The sequence below is a fragment of the Vidua macroura genome, chromosome 6 (assembly GCF_024509145.1).
Source record: "Vidua macroura isolate BioBank_ID:100142 chromosome 6, ASM2450914v1, whole genome shotgun sequence".
Classification (NCBI taxonomy): domain Eukaryota; kingdom Metazoa; phylum Chordata; class Aves; order Passeriformes; family Viduidae; genus Vidua; species Vidua macroura.
Window position 1 is genome coordinate 17,483,721 of NC_071576.1, and position 27,694 is coordinate 17,511,414.

At 36.3% G+C, this 27,694-nt stretch overlaps 1 protein-coding gene across 2 annotated transcripts in view; it reads right to left on the reverse strand.

Annotated features, from left to right (window-relative positions):
- Nucleotides 1-1,039: 1,039 nt before the first annotated feature.
- TTC8 (tetratricopeptide repeat domain 8) overlaps nucleotides 1,040-27,694 on the reverse strand; it is a 41,744-nt gene continuing 15,089 nt past the window's right edge. Inside the window, exons 5-15 of one of the 2 annotated variants that reach the window (XM_053981149.1) lie at nucleotides 27,509-27,668; nucleotides 26,687-26,776; nucleotides 21,493-21,537; nucleotides 15,044-15,129; nucleotides 12,904-12,991; nucleotides 10,649-10,759; nucleotides 7,933-8,072; nucleotides 6,561-6,735; nucleotides 5,166-5,288; nucleotides 3,290-3,373; nucleotides 1,040-1,640 (exon numbers count right to left, since the gene is read on the reverse strand). In XM_053981149.1, the coding sequence (XP_053837124.1) occupies nucleotides 1,524-1,640; nucleotides 3,290-3,373; nucleotides 5,166-5,288; nucleotides 6,561-6,735; nucleotides 7,933-8,072; nucleotides 10,649-10,759; nucleotides 12,904-12,991; nucleotides 15,044-15,129; nucleotides 21,493-21,537; nucleotides 26,687-26,776; nucleotides 27,509-27,668 (1,219 nt within the window). In that variant the 3' untranslated portion in view covers nucleotides 1,040-1,523. Of the gene's footprint in view, nucleotides 1,641-3,289; nucleotides 3,374-5,165; nucleotides 5,289-6,560; nucleotides 6,736-7,932; nucleotides 8,073-10,648; nucleotides 10,760-12,903; nucleotides 12,992-15,043; nucleotides 15,151-21,492; nucleotides 21,538-26,686; nucleotides 26,777-27,508; nucleotides 27,669-27,694 lie in introns of both variants that reach the window. The other variant, XM_053981148.1, reaches the window with a different exon arrangement.

Consider the following 27,694-nt stretch of genomic DNA (forward strand, 5'->3'; position numbering starts at 1 on the left):
TGTTTCAGTTCATAAAGAAATAGGCTTATTTACTATGCAGTTTGAAAATTACTTCGACTTAATAATAAAAATTCCCAACAGTTGTGTTTAAACTGCTAAGACAATTTTCTTTTCTGGGACATCTCTAAGTTTAGTAATGACAGCTGGAAAGACATAAATACCACAGATCAAAGGATGGAACTTTTCTCTAAATTCTTGCATTTTGGCAGCAAGTAAAATCTTAACTAATTAGAATTACTGATAACTAAGATTCCCTTTTAAATAGATTGCAATGAATTTCCCATAATATAAAATGAAAATGGACAAAATAAAATTCCACAAAAGATGTTGCATCTACTCAGTCAATAATGTTTTTGCACTTCACACCATGTGACAGCAATTAATGAGTGTTTCTGTCACCTACAGAATGCTCTGTAGGGGAACCTGTGGGCACGCTTCTCTAAGTTCCCTAGCATCCACTTTCACCAGCTACAACCACTGAAGATGAGGATGGAAAAATAACAAATACTAAAAAAAAATACATAAGATTCATAAGCATGTTTAGGGTTGCCCCTTAAGCTAAGATATTCCCCTAATATATCAGAGAAACATGAAAAGATTTCAAAGGTCTGTTTCAGGATGTGCCATTCCAGATTGCCTTAACATCCCACATTTCTTAAAGGTCTTTTAAAAAGGTCAGGTTTGGAATTCATGTAAATTTATTCCTTTTAGCTAAAACACAAAGTATGACTTCATTAGTTGTTAGTAGTAGTATTCCTGTAGTTAGATTGATCCAAATATTTATTTAGAAACAGTGCTTATGTGGTAGCACATGTAATCACCCCATCAATGCCTTGTTCTCAACTATTAGTTCTTAATTCTGCAAGCTTCTAAATGCCCGTCTCCCTCACTGAGATCCAGAATAAACTCCCTCCTGGGCAGAGAGGACCACATGCATTTATGTGATTTTCTACCAGTTCTGTGGAGTCTCTCAAAATGTTAAGACTATCAACCCAGATTTTCATGGCAATAAGGATGTAATTTAACTTACATACACAAATGAGACAAACCATACAAACTGAATTTATTTAACTCATACAGTACAAGGAATATAAGAATTTCTGCTTTACATATGCATTTAAAATTCTTTTTAAGTATTTTAATTTTAAAACCTAACATTCAGTAAGAAAGTATACTAACAAAAGCCAACTTGAAAACCAGTTAGGAAGTATTTTTACTCAGTTTATTCACAGATTGTCACATGGGAATGTTTAAAACCGTTTTTTTCTGCATAAAAGTCAGAAAAAATATTTTCTGTAATGTCTTGTGTACATAGTTGCAAAGCTTTCAAGCTGCATCTGAATAAGTGTTATCTTTTAACATTATAAGAAATTGAAACTCAATCTTTTCTTGCTACTCGAAGTAACACAAGCTTTGCCACAGGAATGCATAAAGTATAGTTCATCTACTTTGAGCTGGTGCTCTCAAAATGTGTATGGGACATTTGCTCTGGCTAGCTTCTTACGTAATAAAAAATTTGCTCATCAGAGCATAGCAAAGTGCTCCTTTAACTGTTTGATGAGCTGCTGTGTATCAACATGGCCTGGAAATGCTTCTTCAGACTTCTGAGCCGCTGTGTAACTTCTCTGAAGATCTCCAACCTGTAAAAAACACACACACTAATTTTGAAAATCCAAGCACTGCAGTGTTTGCACCATGTATTCTTTGCATTCTGTGCAGTACATTTCTGATGCTCGCAAATTTTAAGCACAGCTGATCCAAAGAGTGAACAGTCAGTGTAAAGACATTTGGAGGCAGGATTATGTCACATTGACATCAAGGGATGAGAAAGACAGAAATGTCATTTTAATGGATGCTTCAAGACATAACTTAACATACTCCATTTCACCCAACTTCTTGGAGAATGGTCAAGGTACACACCATGCCCAGTGCTTGAAGTATGGAGGAATAAAAAATAGAAGTTTTGCTTTTAAACTCCATAGAAGTGCTATTGTATAAACAAACAAAACACAACTCATCAGGCCTCTGCAAAAAAAAAAAAAACAAAAACAAAAAAACGACTGTGATTTCCTGCTTCCTCACAGAGATGCACAACAGTGTTGGAGAACTAATGGTGCTCCTCTGTTGCTTTTAGAAGAAATTGTTCCCTAATTAGAGAACTTCATTTTTTTTCCTAAATAGCCATCATTTTTTGGAAGGATTAAAAGGAAAGCATCTCAGAAAGTGGACTCAGCAAAAAAGAACCCAAATATTTGGGAACACATCTAGTAAAAGTGATTACTCCTGAATCAAAAAGGAGGAGCTATGGACAGCCAGGAGGCCTTTTTTGCCTGTGCATCACTCAACACAGAGCTTCAGTGTGCCAAGAATTCTCTAAAGGAGAAAAAACCAGAAAAGTCATGTTTTGCAAACCATGGTCTTACACTGAATTTAAGGATTGCATTACTCCACTGCACCAATACCTGGCTGATGTGGCTGGCTGTCTTCTCCCATAAGACAGCCCTGTGAGAGTCCTTGGTGCAAAATCTACGTAACAAGACATTTGCAGACTAGGATTTACTCCGCAAACAGTAAGTAAAAAATGCAATTATTCAACACCCTCTTGTGTTTCACAATGGAGAGGACACACTTACAAATTAATGGTTTATTCTTTTCTTAATGTGTGTACTTCAGCATCTGTAGGAGTGGAGCTGCCCACACAACACAGAATCAAAACAGAATCATGAAGGTGTAGGCACAAGCAAAGGAGCAATTTTTTTCTTGTGAAGAAACAAGAAAAAAAATTGTACAAGTTTCTCTTATTAACAGGAATGCTGGACATGGCTAATACAGTGTCTTAGACACTCTGGATGAAATAGATTATTAACAAAAAAATCAGAGGTTGTAAAGCTGAAGAACAGATTTTCCTTTTGAGATAAGATACTATCAGTAAAGTATATTCTTTCTATCATTACTAGTAAATGATATTATATTCTTACACTTTACATTCTGAAAAAGCTTATGACTGTAAAGACTGTAGATGGAATTGTTCATCTTCCAGGCATTTGGACAATTATAAAGTTATTTCATAGCCAGTTGGCCTCATTTTTTCTCAAAAGCAAACATTGGAATGGCTACTTTGACACACTTTTAGGTATTAAAATGAAAGTGTAATTTAGCATTTTCCTTGAGTTTATGCACTCTGTATTCTTTTGTCTTATCCATCTGGAATTCTTAGTAATAACAATAAAAAACCACCTGCCTCACCAAGGCTCAATTTTTAGACTACAAGAACAGAATAATGCATTACCTTCTCTGAGAGTATGGCAACATTGAAATGGGGCTCATACATGTGAGGTGCTAAAGATGAAGCAGTCTGCAGCAAAGCTCTTGCCTATACAGAGAAATGAAAAAATAATATAGTGACATCTGGAGGGCGATTAACAAGAATCTAATGCAATATTCATAATCCTTAAAAGAAATCATCCTATGTTTACTAAGACATTACTAAGAAAGCCATTTTCAAAAAGGTTACATCAATAGTGTAGACATAAGAGAGTCAAATAACATTGAAATGAATAAAGATGTTGGTTGAGTCAGGAAAAAAAAATTATTGGGACATACTAAATTAAGCAATTCAATTTTAAACCCTGAGGACAATACATCAAGTAAATTAAATAAAACCCAAAGTATTTAAAAAACACCCCACTGTATTTATCTGTTGTCTCTGACAGCTCTGTCTTAAGCATTCCTGAAACCACAAGTTTTATCTATAAATGGTAGCTTTCACACTCAAACATGTAAATAAAATTAGGGGTGTTTTTCTCACTAGCAAAACAAAGGTACAAAAAGGTAAAACAAACTAAGTATCAGAGTGTATAGCTTCATGCTGTAAATCCAATGCAGAATTAAGGTCCATTTGTGAAAATTTTACAAAAAAAATTGCAGAACATAATGGGGAAAATTGCAAAACATTTAAAAACAAAAGTAACTATAAACTGTGGCAAGACTGAGCTAGGAACTTACTAATACTTCCTACATCTGAAAAATCTGAGTACATTCAACAGTACTTATGAAAGAACATTGTGAAATAAAATCCAAGATAAGTAAAATATCATCCCTTTTTTTATTCTTCTGTGCATAGTTTTATTGCCAAAATTATCCCAATTTTTAATTATACATGTGATACAAGAAGAAAACTGAAAATTTTAAGCTAAAAACTAAAGTAGACAAGAAGCTAATCTAAGGGAAAGGCTCTGCAGTGCTAGTTATGAGCAATCACAACTTCCACAATTGAGGGTATGCTCCGCTAGGAAAATAAATGTCTAACAATTTACTGATTAGGAAACTGAAACTAAACCCAAAGTTTTTCTGTCACTGGAAACATCCAGTTCTAGGTTCATTTCAGTGTTTCCATGGTAATTGCTAGGTTATCTGAATAAAGTTACGTTCTGTCTAAGATAATCTGCTCTTAAAAAAAGTATTTATAATTTATTTTAGCTCTAGGTTGTATACACAAATCCATCAAATTAGCTGTTCTCATGAGGTTTAAAACAAGTCCGCAGTAGTTCTGTCCAAAACTATCCAAAAATCACATATTCATTTTCCCTGCATGTGTATAAAACTGGTTACATTTATTCCACCATGCATGTCAATTATACATCTAAGCACAATACTCTTAGTACACTCACATTAGGTAAGATGAACCACCCAGCTTATTGATGCAAAATTTATCAAGACCCTGCTGCTTTCTGACAAAATTCTAATGCCATCTCCTTGCTAAAAAAGCCCCAACTTTCAAGAGATAATCTCTTTTCTGCCACCCAACAAAAGTATGTTATCTACATTTATAAACTGAATATAGAGTCAAAGTTGTCTTTCAAGTGAAGATTTCAAAGTCATGGGGTTTGCTTTGGATATCAATTAAAAAAAAATCTCAACAACTGCAAAGTTATTGGAAACCTTGCTTGTCTTTGATGATTCATTTGGATATGCCAAAGAATAAGCAGTTTAATGGGAGATGGCATGACAATACAGAGTTTACACAGAAACGCGTATAATAGTTTTCTGCCTGTAACAGTAAGTTAGACATTCATATGATGCCTCCACCTCAGAGGAATGACATGTTTGTTAAATGCAAAATGCCTAAATGAAGCATTCTCCTTAGGCTGAGATTCAGCACTGACCTGTTCAATGTGACCTTTTCGCATTTCCAGCACAGCCAGGTTGTTGTAAGCTTCTGCATAGTTGTTATTGTTAACTAATGTCAGCTTGAAACACTGGTAAGCCAGATTCAGGTCTCCTATGCCCTAAAAGAAACACTGTGTTTTCATTTGTGAAAAGATTGGAAACAACATCTGTTTTGGTTTTTGGAGTATCTTTTCACCCATAAGTACTACAATGCAATGCAAATTACAATAAAAACATGCTGATCAGAAACGTATGTGCTTTCTCCCCAGATCCTCTCATTTTTTCCTTATTCTTTCTATAGACAGAATAATTTCTCTCCAACACAAACTTCCATGCTTCAAGTGATATTCATTTCATCTAATTTAACTTTTGGATGATTAAAGTGGCATCTAAAGATTACGCTATTTGCTACTGTCTTAGCAGGGTAAGGAAAACTGAGATGTCTCCAGAGAGGAAGTCATCTTGCTTCTCTATCTCTACACATATTTAAGTTAAGGAAGATTCACTTCTCAGATGGAGCAGCTGACTACTACTACTGTAGTGTTAAGACTGACACTGACACAGCATCAGGTTAAACATCAAAAGTGACAAATGCTGAAAAATACAGGCACTTCAGTTCAAATTTCAATCTTTAAGGCAGTATAAATGACTGTGTTTATCCTAGCTGCAATATAAGACAAACAGTTGTGGTTTTGACTCAAATCATCAGCAGCAATTGAAGACAACTCATGTTAGAAAACTCATGTCAAAAACTTTATTCAGCAAATTTATTCTGGGCATGTAGCTAAAGAGAAATCCAACACAACTTCTTGAAGAACATCTGAAAAAATGGGCAAGACTGTAAGAAAATTTGTGGAGAAATTTAACAAGATTTACCACACAAATACACAATATGTCTATAGCTGCCTTAAAGACAGGAAAATACCTTCTCAACTCTGACCTATTTAGTGCTTTAATATTGGTTACTTGGTGTTGAATGTATATTTTTATGGCAAGAGAATCAGTCTAATTCTCCCTGTAAACAACTAACAGTTCCTAGAAAAAGATCTTGAATTCCATTTTGGTTTTTTTGGCAGATTAGCTTGTTTTGCAGCCAAAGCCTTCAAGGGCTGGTATATGTTGCAATTTTTTTAGAAAGATGGGAAAGTTAAAGACAGTGGGGAGTGAGCATCTTGTAGCGGGAGAAAGCCACATTCTGTAAAGTACAGAATTTTTTCTCTTGCTGCTTCTTCCACACTGAAGTGCAAATAAACATTCGATCTGTACTGGACTTTGTCCTGTACACTATCAGGTTTTGTATTTCCAAGAAGGGAAATTACTCCTTCCTAGTTAATTTTTTACATTTTTTATAATTTTGACTCATTCAGAAAGATGGTTAATATTTTTCATACCACAGCCACGTGTCCCAAGTTGTACCACACATCTGCTGTCTCCTCCTCATTTTCAGCCAAAAACAGTGCCCGTTCAAATGAAGATAGGGTCATATCATATTGCTGGGCATAGAAGCAACACAGGCCCAGATTGTTAAAGAGCTGGCAGTTATAAACACCCATCTGCAGGAGCCGTCTAGATTGAAAGAAAACATTTGTTTTATTTCTTTTTTTTTAATTAATTTCAAGTAGGAGTTCTACTCTAAAAGACAAAGTTCTCTCCTTCTTTGTCCCTATTCTGAGAGGGTATAAAAACTACATGCTACAGTCTTACACTTGATAGTTTAATGAAGGACAGTGCAAGGTATTTTTAATTAGAATCACAACTGTGCAAAAGTCTGTGTAAATTAGCAACTTCTGTCTTCTTGACTGGGTCACATGATCTGACTTTACTGTAAGACAGAGATGTAGCAGACTTTCTCTGTTTCCAATCCCTTGATGTCAATCAAGTTGTAGTTTGTTGCAGTTACTTTATATAACTCTTAAGACTTCAATTTTTTGCTTGATTCCCATCCTTCAGTACTGTTCTAATTAGTAATAGTATATTTAGATGTGAATCTATTCTAATCTTACACATCAAGCATAACTCAGATTTTGATTCACATTGATATTGTTCAATGTGCCTTTTAAAATGGATACGTATTATAAAAAGTCTGTTTATTTATATTTATAGGAATAAACAGAAATGCTAGGAGGGCCAGGGAAAAAGAGGGCTGCTGTCTGCAGCATGACTGTGAGTTTCTGAACCTAAAGCATAAAAGAGCTCAAGTCCAACAGAAATGTGATGATAGTGCTCTTGCTGACTTAATCTGCTCCTAGCGAGGGAATGTCAGGCTCCTTTGCACTCTGACTGCATTGAAATAAAAATCAAGCAGCAGTGTTTAACACTATCTTTTCATTGCTTTCAGTAAAACACACAGGAAGCCCAGCTCACTTTGTGATTCTGTGGTCACAACACCTGGTCCCTTCAGGTGGAGTAAGGTCTAAGAGGAAGTCCTTGTGCCTTCTGTATGTAATTTAAGTTGACTGTTTGCAAACTGCCTCATGCTGTGAAAGAACTTTCCTTGTTTATTGGTTGAATGACAATCTATGTTGATACTTCTACATACTCCTCTCCTAATGATTACAAGTTTGTAATGATGTACTTATCACTGTATAAAAAGATACAGAACTTGTTACACTGATTTTATGGCAATATTTATCCAAATGCTCATTGATACTCCTATGCCAATCTCCTAATTAATTTTTTTTCTTGCATTACAAAGATCAACCCTTTATATTACCTTCTCACATATTCTGTTCCCCCTCCCTCCCTCTCCATAAGTACAGATACCTGTAAAACCGCAGAGCTATCTCAGGTTGGTCTGAATAGAAATGGTTACTGCCAATGCATGCAATGGCTTCCACATGAGTATTGTCTTGTTTTAAGACGTCTTTATAGTACTCTGCAGCTGAGGAGATATTGTTCATTTCCTATACAATTGGACAAAAAAATCCAATTACTTCTACTGTTTATCACCTATTTTTAGTGTGAAACTCATTAAAATGTTAATCTACTGAGTGCTTTATCTATGCCCTGTAGAGTACCTAACTGAGATTAATTTTACATGCTCTCTGATTGTACCATTCAACACCACTGTCTGGCATCTTCACAAGCAACACACATATCCATGAGTAATATCTTTACCTGAAATTAACTCTATGCCACAGCTACAAAAAGAAATTTATTTGGTTTTTATTTTTCAGAAAAAGAGACAGCCTGTGGTATTGAGTTTGGAAGTTGAAGGGGGACTACAGAGGTGGCTTCTGCAAGAAACTTCTAGAGCTTCCTCCAGAGCCAATGCCAGCCAGCTCTGGAATGGACCCACCACTGGCCTCAAGGCTGAGCTCATCAGAGAAGGTAGTTAAATCTCTGTGATAACGTAAAACATATTTAAAAAGGAAAAAAAAAAGTTACTGCACAGAGGTAATTGTGGCCAGGAAGAGAGGAGTGACAATATGTGAAAGGAACAACTCTGCAGACGCCAAGGTCAGTGCAGAAGGAGGGGCAGGAGGTGCTCCAGGCACTGGAGCCAAGATTCCCCTGCAGCCTGTGGTGAAGACCACGGTGAGGCAGCTGTGCCCCTGAATCCTATGGAGGTCAACAGGGGAGCAGAGCTCCACCTGCAGCCTGTGGAGAAGCTCCATGCTGGAGCAGGTGACCCTGCTGCGGGCTGTGACCCTGTGGCAAACCCGTGCTGGAGCAGGCTCCTGGCAGGACCTGTGGCCCCATGAGGAGGAGAGCTCACACTGGATCAGGTTCACTGACAGGACTTGTGACCCTTGTGACCTGGGGGACCCGTGCTGAAGCAGCAATAGACATTTGCCACATTTGCAATAGACATTTGCCACTTCTTGCACAATGTCTTGTGATACCCAGAACTGTGCAGTCAGTTTCCAGCACAGTAACACAGAACAGACTGACTTCTCCAGACAATGTCTCAACTATTTTCAGTGTTTTTAAATCAAGTCATTAATCACTCTGAACGCAAACAAGAATATAATTACATATGAAAATCTATTATGTGCCTTTGAAAACAGGAATCATGAGTTTACCAAAACTTGTACTACCCAGGATATGACAGTTAAGAGAACTGTATTGTATATAAATACATGCTTGGAAGTGTGCTACTTGGAAGATGAATTAGGGTAAACTCACTGCTATAAATGCCAGTGCACTGTTTCTGAGGGGTGCAAGGCCCTGAGAACCCTATCCTATACAAGAAAAAAAAATTAAAAGATCAAACTTGCTTCTATGTTTATATAGGAATAATTTCTACCTGTGTGCTGTAGATACAATATGCTCCCAACGTAACTAAGAATAAGCCTTTATATAACCTCAGCAGTGTATTTAGCTACCAAAAAAAAGGATTTATTGTGATTCAAGGAAATAGTAATAAAGCAGTCCCTTCAAAAATTATGTGTTGTTTTTTAAACCAAAAATGCTCTACAACTCTTCGTACTGTCAAAAGTTAGTGACTGAGAAGCAAAGCTCTGATTAAAATGTCTGATACATATATTCCACTTGTGAGTCTGTGTAATGAAAGCAGCCCTTTGCTGCAGTGCAAATCTTTGCTAATGAAGCTATAATCCTTTACTCAAGTGTCAGTGCAAAACTAGATCCTATCAAATATACGCTGCTCTTTAATAATTCCTTAAAGGGTTATGCAATGTTATGTATGGTTCTGCAAAATAACATCTATATTAAAAACTATTCAACAATTCAGAAAGAAAAGCTTCCAAAAATTATGCAGCCGGTTTTTCTTGCTGAAGGACAAAAAGGATTTAATATGAAAATGGATTAAGGCTTAGGGGTTAGATGAGAATGATGAGAACAGGATAGAAAGCCAAGCATGAATATAGACACCAAAATAAAAAAAAAAATCATTACTTTGTTTTTAACATTTGTTCTGGAATAGCACTTTACCAACTTTCAGTGCAAAAACAATTTGAAATCCACCGTTTGACATGAAAATACACAATTTTAAAATATAACATACATGATTACCATGCTAAAGTGAAACTGCTTTATAACTAATCCTACTTAATACAACATTTACTTCCTAACTAAGAAATATTGACATTCTAACAGTTCTCAGAGCATTAAGAGACTAATGACAACACATAGTGCTAATAAAAATAACACAGACAAACTATTTTGCTGTTTAATTTTGCTGGTTGGTGACTTGAGCAGTTTTAGGATGATGAAATACATATAAACTAGTAAGGACAACATCTGGGCAACTTGACTTAATATGGACTTGCTTCTGCTTGCCAAAGGCAAATGGGATCTCACTGGTGTGATTAATTGTTGAAACAAATAAGCCGGCAGGGCTCTCCTGACATTACCTTGTTACCGTTGTGGAAAGTTACCCGTTTTGCATTAGTGACACTGAAAATCAGCACAGCTGGTTTTTGATGACCTTGCAGTTATATTCAATTATTGACTCTTTTTTCTTGCTCAAGCAGCTACATTTGGCCCCTATAAGGATTGCATAGTGGGTGCATACCTCGTAGATTCTGGCAATTCCACAAAGAAGAGTCACTTCTCCAGGAAATCGCTCTAACCCTTGCTTGAAAAGGTTCAAAGCTGTTACAGGCTGATCCAAGCGCAAATACACCTAAGCAAATAAAAAGTGTATATAGATGTCAAATGTCTGACTTTTATATGTGTTCTGCTGTTTAACAAGGGAGATAAATAAAAGGGATGACACCTCCATTTGTGCAGGAAACCATTAGCTGAGATGATGAATAATACTGGGAAAATAATGGAGTGAATACTGAACAAATCTGTGTAATGAAGATAAACTCTCTAGATAAGTGGCAAAAGAATTTTTTAAAAAAGTGGGGCAATTTCCATCTACTCAAAGTTGCTTTGGGGAGACCTGCTCTTTAAAGGTACTACAGCTATAGTAATTATGGTCTATATATTAAAAGCAGAATAGCTCCATTCTCTTTTTGGTGTCTTGTTTATCTCTGGTAAAAATATCCCATTTATAGATCTTCTAGATCATGAAATACTTTGTAACTTCACAGCAGGTCCTGACTGCTTTAAAGATTCTTACTTTTTTTTTTTCTTTTGGTCTTTTATATTTTTGTAAACTACATTTCAAGGGAGACATCACTTTCAAGAAAATATTATTAAAAACCCAGATAGCTGTTGCAATAATGAATATAAACAAAACTAACTAGTATTGTAGTACCAGTATATTTCCACAGAACTTTATGCAATCTTATTATTTTTTAATGGCTGCTTAACTCAAGCCTGAATTTTTCAGTTCTTTTAAATTGAGCCATATCTCTGTGCCTTACTCTATTGCCTGTCCACTGACAGTCACTAAATTATGCTGTGCAGTGTTTTATACTTGAGCAAGCTGGTCTATAGAGTGGGAGGTGGAAGTTCAAATGCAGCTCCTGCCTGAGCTAGTACTGATGTAGGGGGATGCAAATCTCCTGTAATGAATCACTGTTTGTTAATCCAATTATTCTGCCAATTGAATAATTCTGTGTAGTTCATGGAGCGAGTCCAGAGAAGGGCCAGCAAGACGATTAGAGGGATGGAACACCTCTCCTGGGAGGAAAGGCTGAGAGAGTTGAATCAGCCTGGAGAACAGAAGAATGTGGGGTCACCTAGTTGCAGCCATCCAGTACTTGACAGGACCCCACAAGAAAGCTGAAGAGGGACTTTTTACAGGGACATGTAGTGACAGGACAAGGGGGAATGGCTTTGACCTGAAAGATGGTATGTTTATATTAGATAGTGAGAAGACATTCTTCACTATGAGGGCAGTGAGGCATTGGAACAGGTTGCCCAGAGAAACTATGGATGCCCCATCCCTGACAGTGTTCAAGGCCAGGCTGGATGGGGCTCTGAGTAACCTGGTCTGGTGGAAGACCCCTGGTGGAAGATCCTTGTCCATGGGGGAGGGAGGGGAGGGATTGGAAGTGGATGATCTGTGGCATCCCTTCCAACCCAAACTATTTTGTAGTCTATGTATTTTGTAGAATAACTTGTGACAGAGACAGGAAAGTTAATAAGCTTCAATGAACTTCAAACACAGTACTGAAGACATGTCTCTAGATAGTAATGATGATCATTTAAATACAAAACATAAATTGTTCAGGAAATGTAAAGCACATATGAATATCTGAATTACCCACTAGCAGTGATGACTTTTGGACAGGCCTGTGACAATCAGCTTAAAGGGAACTGATAAAGAACAACTGGTTTCATCTCCTTCTAGGACACGATGAAGAAAAATGCAGTTTTATTTTCTCACAGGCCACCTTTTCTTGCATGTCTTAGAAAATGTTTAGAATCTAATGTGTATCTTGGTAAACAAGTAGTTCTGAGACTTATTCTTATAAAGCTTTTAATGCCTTTATTTTGACAGAATATTCCCTGTTTCAAGGTCTCTGATTGCTTCCTTTAAGCTCACTTTGTTTTGATTTTGCTTGTGAAACTAGGATTTTTGAGCTTTGCTCTTTATTTACAGATTTATTGCATTTGTTTCCTAGGAGACAATATAGAGCCACATTGTTCTTCATACTGGAACTCCAATAATTTTTTTAGCTACATAATCCTCATTGGAATTTAGAACAAAGAATCCAGTAACATAGAACATTTTTTAAAATCTTGTTTGTGAAATCTGGGAGCTCGAAAATAATTTCGTAAACTATTGACTTCCATTGCAACTGTTAGCATGTATTGCCTCAGGCATGGAGACCACACACTTCTAAACACAACAATGTATCTATGACTTACTTTTGCCAAGTACAAGATTGTATCAACCATGTCCTGCTGTTTAAGGGCTGACTTAAATTGTTTTTCAGCTTCACGATATAATCCCAACCTAAAGAGACAACAGATACATATAGAAGGTACTTGTTTATTGGGTTTTTTTAGGATTTTTTATAAGCATATTAAATAATGAAGCAGTTCAAACTAAACCAAACATAAACTGCCTGAAACCACACTTTATGACCACATATTTTTGTGTACATTAACAAAAAACATGTTATTTAAAAATAACAAAACAACTATTCAAAACTATAAAAAAGACAAATCCATTAAATTTGGCCCCCTCTTATACACGCAGCCTTCTGGAACAGCTGAATGGTGAATAAAGATGTACTCATATTCATAGGAATTCCTCCTGTTCTTTAAACAGACAGTAGAAAATGAGCAGTTAATGTCTCAACTCTACCCAAACTGTTTCAGACCAGAATTTCCTCACCCTGGCAAAGATCACACAGACGATCTCCACTGTGAATGAACATCACAGAAGTCTATCTCATCTCAAAGGCATTATTTTGCATAATTACAGTCAAATGTTGTGCACTAACCTATGAAAGCTACGTAACTACAAATTAAGAGGACCGTGCAATTTTAACAACAGAAAATGGTACATTTTCTCATATACAAATTGCTTTTGTTTCCTTCAGCCACAGAGCACATACTTGCTGAAGAAATGCAAAACACCAACAGAACAAGCCAGCTAAAACAAAGAAGCACAGCCAATGGGGACATAAGGTATTTTGAGATCCTGGAAGTCCATGTACCTGCTTGAATGCATTAGTGTCTATAACACGATTAATAAAAATCCTGAAAGTAATGAATGACCTCTAAGCTCATGTATTGGGTGGGTTTGCATGAGAAGGTTTTGGTAGCTGGGGGATCCAGGAATGGCTTCCACAAGAAGCTGACATGTCTCTGATGTGCGACAGAGCCAATGCCAGAGGGCTCCAAGATGGAATCACGGCTGGCCAAGGCTGAGCCCACCCATGATAATCAGCATAGGAATAATGTAACATGCAGGGATAATACATTTAAGAAGGAGGAAAAAACGGTACAATAGCAGGCAGAGAGCAGAGTAAGAGTTTGTGAGAAGAGCTCTGCAGACTGCAAGGTTGGTGCAGAAAGAGCAGGAGGTGCTCCAGAAGTTCCTCCGCACCCGTTGGTGAAGACCATGGTGAGGCAGCTGTGTCCCTGCCCTGCAGCCTTTGGAGGACTAAGAGGATGCAGAGATCCACCTGCAGCCTGTGAAGGAACCCATGCTGGAGCAGGTGGATGCCCGAAGGGGGCTGTGACCTCGTGGGATGCCCATGCTGGAACATACTCCTGGCAAGACCTGTGGCCCCGTGGAGAGATGAGCCCACACTGGAGAAGGTCTACCAGCAGGACTTGTGACTCTGGGGAGGACTCATGCTGGAGCAAGGGAAGAGTGTGAGGAGTCCTTCCCCTGAGGAGGAAGGAGCAGCAGAGACAAACTGACTGCAGCCTCCATTCCCTGTCCCTCTGTGTTGCTGGGAAGGGAGGAGGTAGAGAAAACAGGGAGTGGAGTTGAGCCCAGGAAGAAGGAAAGGGTGGGTAGTTGTTTCAAGAATTGCTAATATTTCTCATTATCCTACTCTGATTTGATGTTTGTGTATGGGGTGCCAGCCTTAGGCCTCAGCATATTTTTAACTGGTACTTCTTGGGCAATGTAATTCTGGCAGAAAGTGTCTAACATGAATATTTTATTCTGTATTATTTCACCAATCTGAAGCCCTCATTGACAGATCATTTCTCAAACTAACACTATAATATTTATTTTATGTGATCTGTTTTAACAATAGTTTTTTGCATTTATTGACTGACTTTTCAAAAAATTACTTTAAAATCCACTACGCAATCCAAAGGCAAAATCCAAAGGCAAAATTGCAGCTAATTCAGTTACTCACTATGGATGCCTTTATCTCAAGCAGTGGTCTCCTTGTACATTAAAGGAGATTTTACTGTAAGCACAGCACTCTCCAATAAAACACTTTCTGAGCTATTTCTCAGTGTTCAGCATTGCCCAACCCACTCAGCATTACAGATCCTACACTCACACTCACCACAGAAGAAATGAACAATGGCTTACCTATAGTAGCACTTTCCAATTTGGACTTTCCACCACCAGTCCTTGAACTGTGCGTACTCAGTGGCAAGGGCTGCCAAATCTAGAGCCTTCCAAAATAAACCCATCATCTTAAAATTAATGTTTACACAAAGAAAAGACAGTAAAGATTTTTGTAAAGAGAAAATGTTGAGCAAAAGTGCAGTTAACTTGAGGTGGAGGCACTGCTTTTTGTTTATTACTTTTACAGTTCAATGCATAAAATAGCTGAAATGATTATTTGTCCCTATAAAAATAAGCAATCCAAACAGTTTCTTCTAAATCAAAGAGAAAATAGAAAATTAATTTGATCAGACTCCTGCAGTGCCACTTCAGAATACAATGATTATTTGTTTAAGCACAAACACTTTTTCCAAGCTTCCCATCCTTTTTCAGTAGAAGTTGTTAAAACCAAGTAAAGTAAAGAAAAAAAAGAAGAAAATAAAATAAGTTCAGTGAGTTTGAAATACTGTAGAAATTTTCATCTCATTGCTAATATCAGGTTGCCATCACTTCTGGAAACTTTCAAGTGTGTACAATAAGAAATATTTCTTCCTTTAAAAAGCCTACCATGTAAACAATTATTTTATTACATGAAAAACAGAGAAATATTCTAAGAAAAAGATATATGTTGAAGATGGTAAAGGTCTAAAATTTCTTTTGTCTGGTATACTGGAAAAGCAGGTAAGCTAATCAATATCCTCAGATCAGCCACCACAACCAGAATCTATGGCCTTTCATGTTTTAGCTATAATTTCAACATCTCTGTTAAATATATGTCTTTTCTGTACCAGAACCTACCATAGAAACATTTGTGTTTCTTTTTTTTTTTTAATTTCATTTTATCTCAGAACATATCAAAGCCATGTTATGTTTGTTATATTTTCAGGATATCACCAGAAGTAGGGTAAAAAGCTTTAGCACAGTGTTTTTATAACAAAGAACCAACCTTTCTTGCCTGCTTTTTTTGGTAAACATTTTGCAGACCACAGAAATCAGGAACAAGTTATCTATTAGGAATAATATGTAAAAGTTCTGTGCACCAGTCACCCAGCAGCAGAGAAACTAATAATTCCAGGAAAAATTAATCTGAATATTGAAATGCTGTAAGAGCCCAATTTAGTGACATCTACACCTACGCTGGATTCCTGTTCTTTCTGCTTGCAAAATGAGTCTGCAAGCAGTCAATGAGTTTAGATGCGACATAATGAAGAAAAGTCAGTGGAGCTATGACAATTCAGACAAGTTGCTCTCTTTTGGCTTTGTGAGAATGAAAGAATAATTTGTTTTCTGTAGCAATTAAAGATAAGTAGTTGCATCAGTGCTGTCCCTAAGAGAAAGAGACAGCTGTCATCATTCCCTGCCTCTGTGACAGGAGAGAGAAAATCAGGTAAACCTACAACTCTGAATTCATTGTTTCTTCAAGATAGGGGGAATACTTGAAGGCCTTAGATGGCAGCTCTTATCTTCGTTGCCCTTTGTTTCTTATTGTCTTTGCAAATGGATGCTACCATATAATGGGGAATAAGCTTGCTTCAAGACAGAAATGGTCTGGATACCCTTCTGGACAGATTCGTCCTTTCATGTGAAGGTACATAAGCAATTCTGTCCCAGTACTGGAAAATCTGTGGAAGTAATTGATGTTAAAACATTGGTTACTTCTGTTGCATTTGCAAATGTACAAATACCACATCTGCTTCTAATGCAGCAGGAGCAGCCACTTCAGAGGAGCAAGGATCATACTGCCAATACCATGCTCCAAAGAGCTTTCCTCAGAGTTCTCTGATGGCAAGGCCTTAAGAAGGAGGACTGAGTTTCAGAAAACGATCCCTTCTGTAGCTACACATTCAGGTTTCTTTCTGGTACCCTAATTGCTTCTGATAACTATTTTATGCAAGGCTAACAATTTTGGCTGTGATTGGAAAATGGCAACTAAGGCTGCTTCAGGCTTAGTAGACAGTAACATCAGCAGTTTATTTGCTGGTGCAGATCCTGAACTCTTCCTGGAGTCTTCTACTAGCATCGAGAAACACAGCATGACTTCATTTTGAAGTTAGTTTATGAAATTTAATCCTGTTTTTATATTTTCCAATTAATGCAAAAGGAAAGGAATAGGAAGATCCTGTTTCTGATATTTTACAAGCGATTGCAATAACTTCAATCAAAAAATCTTACCAAAGTTACAAATACTTCTTAGAAGTGTTTCCCTGAGAAGGCTTCATGCATGCTAATGGTTAAAAACTTTTACAAAAAAAAAATCTTTTGACAATGTGCCCCTTGAAATATTAATAAATAGATTAAAATAGTCTTCTAAAAGTAAAACTTTTCAACTTGCCATGTCAATACCAACTGCTAGCATATTTAAAATTCAGTTGGCTGAAATCTTTGAGTTTTTAATTGTATAACTTGAGTAAAAATCAATGTTCAATCTGCACAACATGTCAATTTAAAATCAATCTGTAAGAGCAGTAGTGATATGCCTGTCCTGCACTCCTGTGTGTTGCTGGACGTTGGTGTACTTATATTAATAACTGAATGGGAAAAACAGGATGGATTTGGAATTGGCAAATACTGATATGTCCTTTCAAGGATTTTTGATTGCAATATGTATATCAGTTCAAAATCTACTCTGCTTGTCCTGAAAGTTTTAATAAACTTTAGGATATAACTAATCATCTGGACATACTGATGAGCTGAAGTTGTTACTGTCTTGAGCACTTAGCATACTCAAGAATGAAGAGCCCGTTTCAACAACAGTCTTAACCCTGAGAAGCTTTCCAGAACAAATTTATTTTACTCTCAGTTCTCATGTTTGTGAAAATAAAAATGTTTAAAAACCCTGATACTTGGTGGATTTTCTGTTTCTTTTTAAATAAAAGGTTTTTTTAAAGAATGAAAATTAATGTAGATTCTTTAATTGTATTCAGCATGATTCTGACTTTATTTTTTTAGCATTAATTTCCTTAGCTAAACTGTATTATAACTAAGACTTCCAAATTATCTACCAGCTGTAACACAGTATAAAACAGCCTCTAGGCTTGTGGCAATTAACTATTATATTGCAAAATTAAATTGGTAAATGTACAGTTGTTTGAAACAGTAATTTCATACAGAGTATTGTATGCACCTAGAAATTAGATAGATGGAAACAACAGTGAGCATCTGCTGCTTCTTTCATGTGCTGTTGAATGGCAGTAATTTTCTCAGGAACAATTATTGACTAAAGTCTTATTTGTAGACAAATCAACACCAGATAATCTATAAAATAGCTGAGGAAATGACATTAGCCATAGTCAATTTAGCACAATTTATTTTGGTGAGTGTAGTCTGGATTTCTATATTTTGTAGATCTAACATAATTCCATTTTAAATAGATTTCTATCAGAGAGCATAAACTACAAAGCATTGAGAACTAAGGAAAAATGAGAGGTTGTGACTTCTGGCCACATGTATATATAGTGCACAACCTTTGTGTTTCCTCAGGACAAAGTGTTTTGTCATCATTACCCACCTGTGAAAATGGCAAAATACAATGTCATGGTCTACCAAAAAAAGTAGTAGCTGAACTATTTCTGGACAAGTCTTTGAAACTGCCCTGCTCTTACAGCATTTAGGCCATAAAATGGCTTTGAGAAATAGTTCAAGGAGTACAGAAAGTCAGTTATTAAGTATATGTGTTCAAAGAACAATAATGGATACAGAAATAGTATTTTCTTCAGACAAGTGGTTTAATTTTTCATTACATAAGACAAAAGACTTTTGAATATATTTTCAAGTGCTGAAAAGCTCACTGCTTCTCTCTTCTTCTTGCAGCCCCACATTTCTGATAATTGATATATTACAGATATATTTAGTTTTAATTTGAACCAATTTCCTCACACTATTAATCCAGTTGAATGCACACTGATTAATGGCATTTCTCAACTAAAATTGCTGAGTCTTTTTTTTTTTCTTTCTATATAGTGGTTGAATATGAAACAGAAGATAAATAATAAAACTGCCTTTGTTTCTCAAATAATAATGCAAATGAGAACAGTACAGACTGTTCCAGTTCAGCACAGTGACAAAGAAAGGATATTGTCACTACTGCTTGGTGTTTTATTTTCAAAACTGCAAGAAGTAGTATTCTATCCATGTAGAAAGCCCAAAGCAAAGACTTTTCAAACTTAAGTCAATTTCCCAGGCTTCCAAACCTGTCAAGCACTTTCATTTCATCTCAGGCAGAAAAGTGTTGGGTTTTAAGAATGTCCATTATCACACAGCAGCAGGAAATATAAAGATGTGAGAGATGTCAGTGAATGTTCTAAAAAGTGATCAAGCAAGAGCCAGATAAAATTTAAAAAGTTAACATATGTGCTGTTTCTCTGATGAACCCTAAGTGACCAAATTATTTTCAGGGAGATAAAAGATATTGAATTTGTGAAATGCCATTGCTAGGATAGGCGAATCAACAGTGATGCAGCCACATTTTAGCAGACATTAAAGTGTTTCTTTTTTTTTTTTAAGAAAAATTAATGCAGATGAGGTTCAAAAGGAAGGGAGAAGAGTTTGGAGAATGGAGTTACATTGCAAATGGTGCAGAAAGCATATCAGAAAAAAGTCAGTGAAAGCAAATGAGAGAAAGCAAACTGAACAGCTAAAAATATCTCTTCAGAGATATACATTACATTATATAGACAGCTCATTCTGTGATGTGTGAATTCAATTCACAACAACAGTTTCTTCCAATAAGATGCAATCATTAACCAAACACTGATTTCTCTTCTATTACACAGTAATGGTGGTGATTAAGCTGACACCTGTTTGCTTGCAAGTATTTATTCAAACATCTCAGGTGGGTAAAAAAATACAGACAGAACTCTTCCTGCAAGACAGTGATTTGGGATTCTCAGCAAGGATTTCAAAATACATGCAGTACAGTGAAGAAACAGCTTCCATTTTTTTTCTGGAGTTCTTGAAAAAATTACTTGCATTATATGAATCTATGTGTAGCCTACAGATCCTGCATGTTGTTAAAGTGGAGGTACATGTAGCATCATATCAAGTGACCCTTTTATTCTAAGTGAACTGGATTTTCAGTAACAAACATCAATTTTTAATTACTAGTGGGCTAAACCCCAGGTACCTCCTTCATATTCAGTATTGGATATGTAAATGTTAATTTCTATTTCTCTCTGACATTTCTGACACTTGCACTTACTGTTTCAATGATATTTTGGATTAACAGAGCATGACAATTCAATCCTCTTGAAAGAATGCTATGCAATAAATTGACAGTGTACAACTTTAATCATTTGATACTAGATTAAAAAGCTTCATATAGCAGTACATTTGGAAATTATTAGGAGGTATTTCAACAACAGCAAAATATTTTTGGTGTGTATAATTGATTAACTGGAGAGTTTAACTCCAGATCTAATTGCATACCACCTAGTAGTGTTGCAGAAAGTTCAATAACTGTTTAGTCAACTATGCATTATTGACATAAACTTCTTTCAAAAAACCTTGAACATTTTGATTCCATTTCAACTGGGTGCACATATCTAACATAGCAATGAAATATACTGGCACTTTATTAAATCCATAAAGAGATCCTTTCCCTGGGTGAACTGACAAAAAAAACCTCTGCAACATTTATCTCTTTCTGAAAGCTTAAACAATATGTACCCAAACTTGATCTTTCCCATTCAGTACAGTAACATAAGAACCACAGAAGGAAAATTTTGCATCGGTTAAGAAGGAAACTATAATTAGGAAAATATTTGAAGAATAAATGTTACAGACAATCGTATGGACAATATAATCTTTCTCTTGATATGACAAAACACCTTAGCTCAGAATTACAACAACCTCTCAGAATTACAGATTTACATTTCTAGAAAAAGTATCCAAAATCCTATTGATATTTTATTTTTATATAGTTTCACAAAATACATTTTCCTTCTATTCACCCAAATGCATAAGCAATCATCTCAGGAGTAAAAAATGTCAAGTGATGTTCAACAATACCTATTTTGTCAGGTATTTTCCCCTTCCTCTGTTAATGGACAGTCTTTTGTAACTTATACTCAAGCCTCAGGACTCTGAACTTTCTAGGCAGTTCAGCTACCACTTAGGCTCCAATAAATTCCATTAACATGAATTCATTAGATTCAGAGACATTGTCATACTGATCGCTGAGGGACCCAGTTTTAAGAATTAGAATGTTTTGCTTCTCAAAAAAGATACCAATCCAATACCAATATCTTGGTATTTGCCAATTATCATTCCTGACTATCACCCCTGTAAGAAAGGATTTCTCCCTCTTAAACAACTATTAATGCTTCACTTCTGTACTTGTGATGTTCTAGCTGGATCCTCAGCTTAGCAGAATACTGACAGAAAACTGAATCATACATAATAAAATCTGAAAAAGGAACATATGAGTTACTTACAGTTTTTATGTCATTTTCATGGTGAAAGATATATTCAAACAATGCCTGCCAGAAGAATATTTAAAACATTGTCATATTTGAAGAGAAAAATTGATAATATTCCTTCAGAGGAATACAGAATCTTAATTATGCTAAGCAGAAATTAATTCTTTGGGAAAACAACCACATTCAGTCATAACAAATGCTGACATTTACATTTTTTTAAGGCTCCAATAGACAAAAACTATAGATGTGCTATATTGTCATCATAGGAAAGCATCTTAATTCCTAATTTGTTGCAAAAGATTAGTGGAATTGCTTCTTATCTTTGGTGCTTACACTTTAAAACAAAAAAGGCAGCTATAACTTGAAAGTGAATATATATTTGAGAATTTGAGACTATATATTTGGTACAATTTTAATTACTTCTTAACTGTAAAATCAACCAGCGATCTAAAAAACATTTTTGACAATGGACACACAGGTGCTTACACAGTGCCAAACCTACTTAAATTAAACACAGGTTTATTAAGAATGCAAGCTGAGCAACTTTGCCTTCGAGAAAAAAAAAAAAAAGTTCTACAATATTTTGGGATCTGTAAAGGAAAAAAAAATTTTAAAAATTGATTGTAAATGATAAATAAATGCTAATAATACTGTGCTTCTGAAACAAACCATCATAATAACAAGGCTTAAAGAAATCACATTCATCAGCTGTGCTGTGGTAAAATGCTTATAAGCACACAACAATTACAGAGCAAAATAACTGCAGCTGTGTTTCCTCCTGTATAAAGCTAATTAATACTACCTTGTAGTTGTTCTGCATGGGAATATTAGATGAGTATATATCAGGTAATGGGGGTGGCATTTTCAGTGAATAAAATGACATTGAAAGATTCTGGATAACTAAATGGAGACTGGAAGCCTCTGTTCCCAAAAATGTAATATGGGTGTTAGTAACTCAAGGTTCAATTGAGTTGAACCTTGACCTTCTGCATCCAAATCCCAGTTCTTAATTGCTTCAAAAGAACAGAACATTTTTCAAAATTAATTTAAATCACTCTAAAAAAACAGGAGAAAATATTGCTCCATGAGGAAAGAAATACAGAACAAGACCTCAGCCTCCTAAGGGCTTCCATGACTCTTCAGCCAGATTTTCTTAGACAAAATTCTTAAAATATTTACCTTCAGGAAACTAGAGAATTACTAATGAATTGTCATATCTTGTGAGGAAAATAAACCACAACCTACTTTTCTTCTAGTTTCAGTCAGATGATGACTCTGAACAGATGATTAAAAGACATTAAAGGATTATAAATAGTAACACATTTATAAGGAGCTTAGAATAGGTATGTAAGAAAAGAATAGACAATAAAGAAGTAGTGGAACATTTTGTCCTCTAGTTCAGAGAATAATAATAATAATAACAGAGAAGCATTCCGTAGAAGTATGTAAATCTAAAGCGACAAGAAAGATGTTTTCTTGCACGGCTGGCATGAGGAATTTACTGCTGTTATGCACAGACTCTGACCTTCAAAACTATTAAAGTGACTGAACATTCACTTGGATAAAAATATCTAGAGTTATCTTAATAAGTCTATTAAAAATCCACAAGCTAAAAAAGATAAAACTTTCTGTTTCATACCAGAGAGCAGTTGCTAACTAGGATTTACCAGAGGCTTTCTCTGGTGACAAGTGATACCTTATACATTTGCTATGGTGTTTCCTGGGATAGTCTTTAACATGGTTAATGTTAGTCAAAGAGAAGCCACATTTCCACATACGTTAAAACAGACAGATAATCAAACTTCAAAAAAGATACAGTGAGGCTACTTTGCAAACACATAAGGAAGAAGTATGTAGGAGGCTGTCGTGGTTTGACATAGAAGTGAATTTTTTCCAAGAAGTCAGGTCAAACCAATCAGTAGTCAAGTTTAGATATTAGCACCTAGAGTGACCACTGAAAGTATGGACACGCCTCTGAGAACACAGGGAGTTAAAAACAAGAACTCCCAAGAGAACTCTCTCTTTTGGTTCCGGTTGTCAGGGAGTGCAGACTCTCCCCTGCCCAGCCTCGGGCTGGGTGGGGGAGGGGAAGCCACGTGGCCTTGCCCAGGTAGGCCGAGGGGCTGAGGGTCTGGAACCCAGCCAGCTCCTGTAGACAGAAGAGTGGAGAGAAGTAGAGATGCCTTTGCCCCCCCCAAAGAGGGAAAGAGACAGAGAGCCTAGCGGCACCTGGAAATTTGCCAGAAGAAGAGAAAGAGAAAGGGGGGGGGGAATGCCCAGCTTAAGCGACAGAACACCTGACCGAGATATCAGCTGTCCAAGGAGTCTGAACGTTTAACCCTTTCCAAGAAATGAGAGCTTTTTAAAAGTATTACTCCTCCTTGATTTGTAGTAGAAGAAAAATAGTCCAAGAACTGAGATGTTAGAAGAAGAAATATTTAGGTAGGAAGAGATGATGAAGTAGCTTTTAGCTAGACTTTTCTTGTTAGCCATAGACTGAACCAAAATCTCCTGCAATAGAGACTACATTTTAGAGAGATGCAGTGGTGACCCAGGGAGACCTGTTTCAGCTTCGAACAGCACAAGAATAGCAAGAAACGAAAAAAGCTGAAGAAGGAATGGTGATACCCTCTGTCTTCAGGAAGAAGATGAGTCCTGTTTAGACCCCTCAACCCCAAAAGAAAATGGGGGGGACTGTAGTCCCAGGATGAGAAACTGAACTGTTGTATCTTTAAGTCCATAGCAAAACATCCTTAAAAGAGCCCTATGAACAATCTATCCATACACAGTAGTGAGAGCACTGTGACATAAAAAAAAGAGTGTCACACTGGCAGATTTTTTTTTCCGGGCAGTTGCCATGTGTGACAAAAAAACACAGGGGGGCAGCTGTGTTTCCTAGGGGGTCTGTGGTGCAAGAAAGACTTCTCTCTCCCTTAATAGTTTAAGTATAGATTACCTAAAGGGTAGTAATTTAATCAAGAATCCCAGGTAATGTTTCATGGCTGAGTGTTTTTAAAAATTAAAAAAAAAAAGAGTACTTTAAAAAGTCTTCATCCTAGATTTAGTTTATGTGTTTTCTGTATTAGTAGTAGTTTAATAAAGTTTTTTTCCTTTGTTATTAAGCTTAGGCCTACTCTACTCTGTTCCTGATAACATCTCACAGCATTTATTTAAAGAAAGTGCATTTTCATAGAAATGCTGACATTGCGCCAGTGTCAAACCATAACAGAGGCATTCATATACAAACATGAATAGACTGGCTAGTTATGTGAATTCAGTAGCTGCAAGGTTTATCACCTTTATGCAATGGGAGAGGTGACAGCTCAAAAATTTTGAAACTTTAATCAATTATTCTTCACAGAGAGTGCAGTCCGCATTCTCACCTCCTGCTTTGGCTTTAACCTTACTGCTCTTTTGTTTAAAAAAAAAGTTATAAATCTATGTTGTTCTGAATTTAAACTTAGTTCTTACATTCTATGTGAAATGTTAATGTCATAATGTATTAGCTTCATAATACTGACAAGTACACTTGCTGCCTATGGATGTTTCTATGACTGTTGATTTACATTTTTTGGCTTAAGCTTCTTTTCATATGAAACTGAAGGAAGACAAATCTGCCACAGAAAATGATAATTAAAACCCAGAACTGTTAAAAATATGTATGTTTCTCATTCCTGAGAGCCGTTGTTGAGAATATTTCCTCTGAAAGCTAACCTACCTACTTAAATAGCATGTAGTTAGTAATCACAATTAAAAGCTAGCTGTCTTCAAGCAGAACTAAGCCTAGTTTTTATGGATGTGTCTTGTGCTTCTTAATCCTTCCCAGGTTTCTTACATTCCCCCTGTTTTCCAGACTGTAATGGATTTATAATACTGTATCTGCTGGCTGACTTGTCTGCTGGCAAGGACACAACTGGACAAAAAGCATGCAGTATTTTTTCAGCACTGATAACAAACTGATTTGTAATGGCCCTCAGATGTTAGCCTGGAAGTCTTCAATTACCTCACCAGACTAGAACTTACTATATTTGATACCTATTCTTCTGCCTAGCTTGGTTAAGAGGCCAAGGGACAATGATGCAAGCAGTAGGTGAAGGACAAAATGCAATTACACAAGATTTATGTCCTTTGAAAACCACACTGAAATGCAGTGCCCTGCATCAGTCTAGATTAGGCTTTAAAAAGCAAAGAAATTTCCTGGTTGCTTATGAAAAACTGTTAACTAAAGTTTTGGACTGGAAGAGCTACTTCCACCAGCACATTATCAGATACTGCCAGTTTTCTTAACAGTGTTCACCATTATGTTTCTCAAAATAGACTAAATTCATACTGGTTTGTTCACCTTTAGGCTGAGTGCCACATACAGCTCCCTAGAGTGTGTTTGATACCTTGTGCTCCCTAGAGATAATTGCTTGATACGTTGTGCAAAATGAGCTGTTGGCCTCAGCCCAACAGTTGTTTTTTACGAACACACTATGCACAGAAAACATGTTCAACCATACAGCTAACTGGTTGTGCTGGGGAAAGATTCAACTGAAAGGCAAGATAAATCCACTCACAACTTTCAGCTCCCTGCCACTTGGAGCTGAAACCTGTAAGTTGGGTGGATAACCTGCAAAAACCTGTTCTACTGTCAGATAGTTTCACTGACTGTCAATCATATGATCTTAACTGAAAACGAAGAAGTATTCTGAACAAATAAACGGTACCTTTTAACATAAAAAGTGTTAACTCATGCCATAAAAGCGAAGAAAAAAATCCAAACACTGTGAACATTTTTAGGCCAGGATTGCCATCTATTTCTACACAGAACCACATTTCCAGACATTAAGGAAAGTTCTGCTGGTTTTTTGCTCTTGGCTTCTTTTTTCTTCTTTTAGTTGCCCTTCATCACTCCTAGATGCACAGCTCAAAATTATTAACCAGTGGAACATTTTTTCCTATACAAATGTTTTTCCTAGGTTATACTTTCACCTCTTTGGACATAGCTTCAATTTCAAGTCTGGTAAACACTGTCAAAAGGTGAGTAACACACTATTTTTCTCAAGTTAATATCTAAACCTCTGTTCACCATTTTTTTTATCCCCAATATTATAGTTATATAATATCAGTTATATCAGAATGACACATATCAGAATAATGGTTATATCAGAATGACACCAGAAAACAAGAAAAAGATATCACAACACTAACTAGAATTGTTACATACCTTTGCCAGTTTGGGTTTCTGAGCATATTTTGTTAAATTCAGTCGAGACAGATTTATGAAAGGGCCATCTGGATTTGTTAGCATGGAAGCCTGAGTGGGAAAAAGAAGCTTTTTAAGTGGGAAGATACTTACACTTTTCCTGAAGATTTTCAAAATATTATTAGTATACAAAAAAACACCAAAATTCCAAACAAAACATTTGTAGATTCACTGCTCTACTGAGCAGTGCCAACTCTTTCTTCTCTGTCTCTCCCCGCTATTTCAGTGCCTAAGCATGTAGCTTGGAAGTTGGGATACATAACCAAAAAAATCTTCAATAAATACTTCGGAAGATTAGTTTTTACCTGCAATAGTGAGAGGATGCCACATTTTGTCATTAATGTGATTTTAATATGTATTACATACTCATGCTGGTTGCAGTTTATTAATTTTGCCAATAGAACAGGATAAATTAGTATAGACTATAATCCTTATCTTTTGAAGTGACAGACACTGAATGCTTATCATTTGTTGTAGACACTTATGGTGAAATCACGTCACAGTCTTCACATGGTCTTCCATTAATAAAAACTTGTCTCAAGGAGCTGTGAATTTGGAATTTATAAGAATCCTATGAACTTGTGAATTTATGTACATTTTTTATATAACCAGACTAGCAAATGCACAGTAAGTTATATTTTCAAACTCTATTTTGAAAAGAATTTTAAAAATTAAAAATACTCGCCTCCTTCAAACTTGAGTTTTAAATAAACTACAGTGCCAGTGTGTCAGATACTGTGACCAAGAAATCTTCCATTCTGGGAAGAGAGGCAAGCAACTCACCGTGCCGGGCCTGACAAATCCCCCCGAAGCACTGGTGATTGGACGAGCTGCGAGCGCTGTTCGAGGCGTTCTTATCGCCTGTTCCATGGTACTTGGCCGTCCACCCTGCGTGCTGGGTCTCACAAATCCTGTAATAGGTCTTCCTGATTGAGTTACGGGCCTGAAGATGTTAAGCACATTATCCTT